The sequence below is a fragment of the Poecile atricapillus genome, chromosome 3, assembly GCF_030490865.1.
Source record: "Poecile atricapillus isolate bPoeAtr1 chromosome 3, bPoeAtr1.hap1, whole genome shotgun sequence".
In the NCBI taxonomy this organism is placed as follows: domain Eukaryota; kingdom Metazoa; phylum Chordata; class Aves; order Passeriformes; family Paridae; genus Poecile; species Poecile atricapillus.
Window position 1 is genome coordinate 99,961,256 of NC_081251.1, and position 9,142 is coordinate 99,970,397.

The 9,142-nt window shown below is 49.3% G+C and overlaps 1 protein-coding gene across 2 annotated transcripts in view; it reads left to right on the forward strand.

Annotated features, from left to right (window-relative positions):
- Nucleotides 1–9,142, forward strand: part of STUM (stum, mechanosensory transduction mediator homolog) — a 55,754-nt gene that overhangs the window by 34,954 nt on the left and 11,658 nt on the right. The window contains exon 3 of one of the 2 annotated variants that reach the window (XM_058834130.1): nt 5,307–6,307. In XM_058834130.1, coding sequence (XP_058690113.1) covers nt 5,307–5,341 — 35 coding nt within the window. In that variant the 3' untranslated portion in view covers nt 5,342–6,307. The remainder of the gene's footprint in view (nt 1–5,306; nt 6,308–9,142) is intronic. The other variant, XM_058834129.1, reaches the window with a different exon arrangement.

A 9,142-nucleotide genomic window follows, 5' to 3' on the forward strand; every position in this document is an offset into this window, starting at 1 on the left:
AGAGAGGTATGTTGAAAGGTCCCTCCTGAATCCAGCTCTGCTCAGTAGCTTCATTTGTGGCTTGAGGATGGACTGGAGAAGAGGCTCTCCAGCCGCACACCGGCGCTGGCTGCGGGGGCAGCAGGCACAGGATCCAGGCCAGTCGAAGAAATGGTCTGGAAACAGTAAGTGCTACTCAGTAAGGACAAGCCCAAGACTCTACAGAAGGATTACTCAACTGCATAAATACACTCTAGGGAACAACTTGTTTTTCAGGGAAGGACTGCAGTGAGTCACAAGCTGCACAGGGGGGACATTGTTGCAGAGGGAACAAACACCACACAGGCAGGTGGGAGCAAAGCTTGTAGGGCTTTCGCTGATCCCATAACCTTTCTCTGCATGCATAAAGCTGTGGTGAGGCTTGTGGCCAGCTTTGGAGGCTGTACTTCAAGTGGAAAACCTGGAGAGAGTCCAGAGAACCATAAGACAGTAGGCATGTTGATGATGAAGGTGTTCAGTGGCTAGCAAATGTAAGAGTGCAGCAGTTCAGCCTAAGACAGATTTAAATAACACCAGGAAGGACCTGTGTGGAAATTAGAAGACATTTTTCCTCCAGTAAGGTCAAAATGCTGCAGAAGTGGCATGGCAGGATCTGCTCCCTCTGTCTCTGGAGGACTCCAAGAGTGGGTAGACCCATGTCTGTCAGGGACAAAGTGGGACACAGCAAGAGACAGACTGACCTGGGGGTCCTGTCCAACCCCCCATCTCCTCTAGGGTGCCCTTTAGTGGGATAATGTTCCAGAAGGAAGATAAATGGAATGCAGTTTTGCCATCACACTTAATTAGTTTTGGCAGCACCACAGCACAGGGTGTTTTCTCTGCTAGTTTAAACAAACTTCCAGCTGGCCCCATTGGACACCAGAGATATCTTCTTTAAGCAGCCATACGGTTTTGGGAACTGTCCTCTGCTGTACCTGCTGCCCGAAGGCAAAGGTAGAGTTACAAGGGAGCCCCTAATTCTTCTGTCAGAAAATGTCTGGGCAGCGCTGCTGCACTGTGCTCTCCTCGAACCCCTTGCCAACTCTGCAGGGACAATGTGCAGAGCTGAGGCAAACCAGAGCTAATTAGCTGGCCAAAGCCAACTGGAAAACAAGCCTCCTAAGGCTTTCCAGGCAAAGCTCCCTCAGCTCCAAGCACACCTTGTCCCCAGCCCCCATCTTCATTAGCCCCACTGTGCAGAATGAACACAGCAGAACGGCCTTTTCAGGAAGTCCCTGCCTGCTCAGAGCCAGGTATAAGAGGTTGTGTGCCATTTCTTGACAGAAGCGCCAGAGAAATTACATAGTAATGTCACACTGACATCAGTGTAATGTCAGTAATGTCACACTGACGTGGCACAGGGGATGCAAGTCTGGGACTGTTTGTCCAGGCATTGTTTTGCCTCTGCTAAATGCAGCTAAGAAGTCAAACCTGGTTTCTGAAGGAAGCCATCCCTCAGCTTTTCAGCCTGAATGAACGATGTGCTTGGCTGCACCACTGCTCTTGGGTTCACTGGATGGGGACTCTCGGGGCTAATTGCCAGCCAGTAGTGAGAACTCACCTGCAATCATGCCATCCTTGTCACTGCTTTGCTAATTACTCTGTTCAGACCCTGCCAGAAGCAGCAGCAGATAAGATTGCACAGTCGCTGGATGCTCCAGCTCCGAGGGAAAGCATCACTGAGCCTCTCTGCTCTTCAGGGCCCCTTCTAGGGAAGGTAACACAGCTCTCCTGGGAAGAAAAGGGGAGCAGGAGGCCCAAACCAACCAGTAGCCCTTCATGGGGTGAAGAAAATTCCAAGGACAAATTGCCTGCTTAGACCTATTATACTTGTAAAAAAAAAATCTAAAAAGACCTGTCCCCCAAACTAGGTCTGAGGAAAGTAGTTAAAATACCTTTTTTTGCAGTTTCCTACCAAATGCAGCAAGTTTTTAAAACATTGTAGGAATGTTAAATAGCATCAGTGTTTGCAGCACCCAGACAGGCTGAGGCATGCTATGGCCGTGGGCACAAGCAAACTGAGCAGGAAACCTGCCAAAAACTCTTCAGGTGTAGTTTTCTCAACTCTGGGACTGTGAATGGTATGCCATGAGGCCTTTGGTACAGTGTGATGTCTTGTTTGATGCCTTCCTTCAGTGGCTCCCCTTCAGTCAAACCCATGAAATGCCAATGGCACAGAGGAGAGAGTTTCAGAGTGCATTGCTCAGAGGCGTTAGTCCATCCAGCCTGTCTGGCTTAGGGCTGGAAAAGCAGATGAGGATTCCCCTGTCGGCTTCAAACAAGAGAAATGATGATCCACTTCAGTGGATCATCAAATGAAATAATCCACTTCAAGTACAAGGATTTTAAGTAATGTTTAGCCCTGGTGTGAATGTCTGATGGTAGAGCAGCTGTTCTCTGTTTACTCTGCAGCCTCAATTTGTTCATTCTCTTCTGGTTCTCCGTGTGTTTCAGATATATCATCTACAGTTACATTTCTCCCTCTCTCTTTCTTTCATGTTCCTTTGCCTCCTTTTGTTCACCATCAAAGTCTCACAAGGTAAGTTTGTTTCTGTTCTTCCTCCTCCTCCTCACACTCCGAGGCAGTTTCCCATGGAGAGCAGCGAGCATCAGTCGGGGCAGGACATCTGCAATTTGCTTTGGCCAGTGCTACCCACTCCCAGCCCAAGTCCAGCCATGTGCCTTTACATGTGTGTGTCCAGTTGTCTCCGTGTCTGTCCTGTGGCTGCACAGCCCCAGGGATGCTGAAAATCTTCACACAGCGTTGAAATGCCCCTGGGGATGCCCCAAGGGCACCCTTGGAGCAGAGCAGGAACCTGTTTCAGCATTGAGAGCATCCTGAAGCCACCCTCTGCATGAACTGAGCCCCAGAAGGACAGCCTGTGCACAGACCGGGTTCTTTTTGACTCAGTCTTACATGCAGTGGTTTACAGGAGAAGACAAATTTCAAGTAAGCTGGATTAAATCAGTGACTTTGTGTGCAGGCCCACTTAATCCTGAACCCAGAGCTGTCTGTTCTACAGACTTGCACCTCAATTTTATTGCAGGCATATTAATTTAAAGCTGCTTCATACAGAACAGCTATTCCTAAGCAAGAAATGCATGAACTATTTTCACATATAAACTATTTGATAAGTCTGAAGTATTGTAATAAACAAGTTTAGCATAGTTCAGGTCATTTTTTGGCTTATAGTCATGTAAAGAGACAGGCTTGGCCACTGTAACTTCCTTCCAGCCTGTTTCAACAGTGATAGCCAGACTGAAAGGGTTTCTCAATCTCAATAAAAGGCATGGCTGTACAAGTAAGTTACTCTCACTTTAGCTAAAGATTTAAGGCATGCCCCACCTTTCTGGTCCATAAGGCTGTTTGTGTGTTTTTTAAACTCTGCTCCGTAAACAAATTAAACCAAAGCTGTAGAGAAGCCCAAATTGCAAGTTTCCAGTCATCTCACCTTGCCTTCAGAGCTGACTCACACTTAAAACATAAATGCATGTGAAATCATCATTTTGCCACCTAGAAAAAGCTGTGAAAGAGATGGGAGTCTTTATGTTCAGCTGCACACAACAGGCAAAAATTCAGTGAAGTGTCATTATTCTGTCCCTTGTGCTTGTTTAACAGCAGGAGGTCCAGGCTGCCAAACCTGGGCAAAGGTGTGCATTTTTTCCAAGGTAAAGCAAAGTTAATTTGCTGGACTCAATTCTTAGTTCAGCAAAAAGTCCCTTAAAGATAGGGGTTCTGGCACCTGCTGGTATTTTGTGTTCAGTTTTTGTAAGGGATTTACAAAAGCCTAACATAAGGGTTAGAAAGAAATATTACAAAGCATAAATGGAAAAGTGTTTGAAAAGTTAAGCATTCTTCTGAGATATGAAACTTCAGACTCCTTTGAAATTCAAAATATAAAAATGACAGGCTACTTATATTATTTAAGCTAAGAAAAAAAAACCAATCCTCCAGATTTAAAAAAAGTTTTTTAGTTAAAAGATCTTCACTGTAGCAGTCACTGCAAGTAAGGACAGTTTGCTTCTCTAATAAGGAGATTTTTTGCATTAATACAGTCAGAATAACAAGGCCAGCTTCTCTTGAAAGGAAAGTGGGAAAAGCTTCATGGCACAGTCATTGCAACCACTTAGGAAAGCATTAAAAAAATCCAGTATTTTTCTCATCATCCTGTACTAGCACAGGAGCTGCAGGTGCTCTTCTATTGCCCTTCCCTGCTCTAGCCCCCCAGGGGATGAAGCTGTTTTGTATGGGATTTGCAGCCTGCCCTCAACCACTGTGTGCAGCACAGTAAATAATCTGGGACCGCCAAGGAGCTGTGACAAGCAGCAGGACAAGCTGCTTGAGCCCTTGCAACATCCACGTGGCTGCAACACAGTGGGGACCCCAAGGGCTTTGCTGTCTTGGTTGGGAAGTGCATCAAACCTCATGGCCACAGGAAGAGGAAAGAGCATGAAGGAGCAGGGATCCAGGCAGTTAACTTGGTTTTGCTGCTGAAAAGATCGGTTTTCTCCAGGCCCACTGGATGGCTGCTGTGCCCTAATGAAAGCACCTGTCATTCTCCTGGGCTGGAGCAAAGCAAGTGCAGAACCAGGCAGTGGGAATATCATTAGAGGCATCCCAAGGTCTGTGTTTGACATGTCAGCCTGTGATTCAAGGCATTCCCCTTCTCCTCCAAGAGGCGTTTATTCACCTGTGCAAACTGCAGTGCAAATTGGTTGCTGCTGGGGAGCACTGTCAGCAAAAGCCAGCGTGGGAACAAAAAAGATGGATAGAGGAAAGCAACCTGGCAGTGCTCTGGGAGGATGAGGTTCAAAACACAAGTAGATCCCAAGATGTGTGTCAGATGCGCGACCTACCAGGGCAGCGCTTGGGAACAGCCGTGCCTTTGGAGCGGGATACAAGGGCATCCATTTCCCCTGCACTGCAGAAAAACACACTCCATGAAAACTTTAGGTTATTGGGCTGGAATTGGCGACCACTGGTACCTGCTGTGCCTTTACAATCTCTTCAAGCAGAGGTGCCTGTGCCAGGCTGGGGGCAGGCGGGTGCCGCAGCAGCAGGGCTGGCTGCCAGCATCCACACGGCTCTGCCCAGGAGGGTGGCCAAAGCAGGGCAGGCTGGCTGCCCTGGGCAGCCTGGCCACGAGGGGGAATGCGGCAATCCCCCTGTTTTCCCATGTGGATTTTGCCGCTCCTGGTAAACCAGGTTTGTGGCTTGCTTGAACCTCACCGAGGGTGCTCATTTGGAATTAACTCTAATCATGTTCCCTTCCCCTCCCTCCTCACAGGCTACAAGGAACAGGGGATCCCACAGCAGCTGTAGTAGCTGGGACAAGTATGGTCAGAGAAACACGGCGAGAGATTTCCTTTGGCAGCCGTGGGCCACGGACCTTTTCATTACCCTTTGTCTCTCTTCTTCTCCCTTTTGTTTTGTCTCCTTGTGTCTGCCCGGTTCACCTGCCCGTCCAGCGGAGCGGAGATGCAGAGCGGCCGGCGCAGACTTGCACTGATGCCCCTGAGCAGCGGAGATGAGGCAAGCACGGCTTTGCTTGGGACTGGTCCCGGCCAGCACGCGGTGAGCGGCCGACGAGGAGGATGAGGGTGCCAGGACAAGGAAACACCCTTGGTGAAGGTGGCACCTGGGCAGGCAGCTGAACCAAGGGAGGCAGAGATGCTGCTTTCCCTCTGCTCCCAGGGGGATGTTGCTGAAGATGTTTTGCCTCCTTTTTATGCTCGCTGTTAAAGGACGCTGGCTGTGAACATCAAATGCCAAGGAGCTATTCATAGATATTTGTACAGGATGTAAAAGCAAACCAGTGGTACTCTTTTCCCACCCCGAGATTCCATCCGTGACTGCTTTGCAGTAGTGGAGGGTGCAGCCCAGCCCCTTCTGCTGTCTGTGTATATGTGATGTTCACTGAAGCTGTGTCCCCACAGATGTCTTGAGAAACGTGCTTGCTGTAAATCGTATTGTACCGCTGAAGTGACTGGGGCCACTCCCTGCTTCCATCCGCTGCCACCATGCAAAGACCAGAGCTCCCAGCAGCCCAGGGACACTTTTCCTAGCACAGGACTGGTGTCCTGCAGCACCTCGCCTCTAGGGCAGCGAGTACAGCTTCGTGCTGCCAAAAGCCTCTCATATAAAACAATACTGGGGGAGCCAAAGAACAAGACTTTTCCTGCCCCTGAAAGGGACTTGCTGGCAGTGTCTCCATGCTTTGGAAACAGATCCCCTCAGAGCACAACGAGTGCCCCTGGCTGAAGCAGCGTCCCAGCTCTGCTTCCCCAGGTAAGTATCCAAAACTCCAGGATCGCAACCCAGTACGAGACAGGGAGCTGCTGTGGCTGGAAGGCCTGTGGCCAAATGGGGTGGGGCTGTGATTTCATGGCTTGTACATGATGTGCAGAGTTGCAGTGGCCATCCAGGTGGAGTGATCCCTCTGATTGCAGCAGGGCAAGAGGAGCTTGGCTTGGCATCAGCGCCTGGATGCTTTTCCACTCCAAAAAGATGGCAGGAGGAGCCCTGCTGAAGAAAGGCAAAGCCAGGCTGCTCACACACAGAGAGGGCCCTTCCAGCCAGAGGGGTTTCACACAAACCTGCTGCCAAAACTCGGAGCCACCCAAGTGTGGCAGAGCTGAGACCCGCCCCCAGCTCACTGCTCCTGTCAGGAGGCAGATGCTGAGAAAGGGATGGCAGCAAACCCCACTGCCCTGCAAGTGTCCAGCCTCTCCTGTATGATGGTCTGCTTTTAACAAAGTTTTTTATTTTTCATGCAGAACAGATCGTATCAGCTAAAACACCTCCTGTTGTAAAGAGAGCTGGGGTGTCAAAAAGCAGCGAGTGCCCCTGAGCTGCCCCCCGAGGGTGGAGGAGAGCCCTGTGCTGGGCAGGGCACCTATTGGTGATCCCACAGACAGCTGCTGGGGTAGGAAGCTCCTCTGGTACTTTGATGCAAACCTCTGGCTTAGCCTCCTCACAGCCCCTGCTGTTCTCCTGGTGGTTGGATGCTGTCTGGATTTAATGCAACACCTCTCTTCCCAGAAAGTTTCCTCCCCATCCAATGCCCGCATGGCACTGTGAACCCACAGCCTGTGGAAAGCAGGCATCAGTACCTCCTTGTTCTCACAGTTCAGGAGGTCCTTCTTCAGGGTTAAGGACAAAGCAGCACCCACAGTCCCAACTAACCTGTGGTGGGACAGGACCCCTCCAAACTACATCCATTTATCCAATGCAGGCATCAGAAGGGATGACAAACTTTTTTCACTTCACCTTTCCATGGCTGTGCACTATAAAAAGCTTTGGGCTGCCTGAACAGGAGAAAGGGGCAGAGAGTCAGGAGCCTTGAGAGCACCAGCTTTCATTGTGAATATGCTAGCCTCAAGCATTTCCCCTGATCTCAGCAGTCTTATATCTATATAATATATACATATAAACAAGGAGGGAAATTTATAATACAAACAATTAATTGTATGTTTTACCAAGCTAGACTTCAGGTAGGGCAGTGTATTTGTACAGCTTGCACTGTACAGTAAGGGAAAATGACAGGTCTCCAAAGCAAACCCACGGCAGAAGCGTAGGAATAACTCAGGCTGCATTTCTCTTGCCTCACACCCTAAACTGTTGCTTGTACTGCCATGCTGGACAGACAGAAACAGGTATTTAGTTACTACCCTGTATCCAAACAGGGATGCTGAGCTCCACTTTTTGGGCTACTGCATAGAAAGTGAAGATCATGACATGGTGCAGATGGGAAAACTTTGTCATTTTAGAGGAAAAGGGATGAAAACCCATCAGTTTTTAGAGCACAGGCAGCAGAAGAGCAAAGGTGTCCTTGGAAGACAAGTACCAGCTGGTGCTTCTTGTTAGCCCAGGGCTGGAAGTGCTCAAGAGGAAAAGCAGCAGAGTTACCCTGCCAGAATGCCAGGCTGCAGCAAGCCACAGTTACCTTGCTCTGCCAGGGAGAGGCTTGCAGGACAGCAGCAGCTGGAGAAAACCAATCAGGCAGGTCAGTGGTGAGCCAGGGGATGAGCTCCTCAAGATTACCACTGCTGCAGCGATGGCCAAAAGGATTTCTGCTCACAACATCCAACAGTTTCAAGCGTCTTTGTCCATTTCTACCAAAGGGACTGGTTCAGGGAGTGGCCTGTGCTGTGGCATCTGCAGCTCTGTGGCTTGCTGGGCTGTAGAGGTGTTACAGAACTGAGCTTTAGCATTTCCTGTGAGACAGACCATGTCTGCTCCTCCATTTCCCAACCTGGGAAAATAAGGGGTAAATAGGATCCTAACCAGTAGCAAACAGGAAATCTGTAGCACATCCACAAAACACAAGCTGCTGGCTGCCATCAGTGAGAACTCTTTTTTGAGATCTATAACTAGCCCTGAAGCCACCCAAACCACTTGCCTGCTCAGCTGCAGCAAGTGCAATGACAAAGAGCAATGGTTACCCCTCACCTTTGCCAAAACAGAATGGCTGGGTCGGGTGCAAACACCAAACACTGCCTAAACATCAAGTTGGTTGTGCTGTGGTGTCAGGACAGGTGTGCAGGAGCCCCTGCAGACATGGATAACAGGCCATGGATAAAAGGAACCAGGGAAAACCTCTGGGTACAGAAGCTCTGAAACAGGAGCAGCAAGCATGGCTTAAGAATAACTGGTGCCTGTGAAGTTGGGTTCACCTTTAGAAGGTGGATTTAAACGTGTAGTGGACAGGCAGCACAGGAAGCCTCAGGCTGGGGAGGATAAAATAAGCTGACATTTTCACTGGGCCTAAACTGCCAAAAGTCACATCTCCTGTGGCATCAGATGTCAGATCAGCAGCAGATGCCCCATCCCAGAGACCCAGCATCTGCACAAAAGATCCCGTGGGAACAAAAAAGGACAGAATAAGCTCCTCATCAGCATTACCAGGGCTTTGCTGGTCTTTTTGGACCATATTTGGTGCTGTCTGTCTCTGTGATCTAGTAAGGATGGGAGAATTTGATTGGCTGGGAAAGGATTGAATGGAAATGCTGCTCTCCTTGGGATGGCTGCAGGCCTTTGTTAGCATCACATTGGTTAGGCCTGGGTGCTGTCTGCATTAATTGCATGATGGAGTTTGGTACTGCAGTGCAGCAGGATTTATAT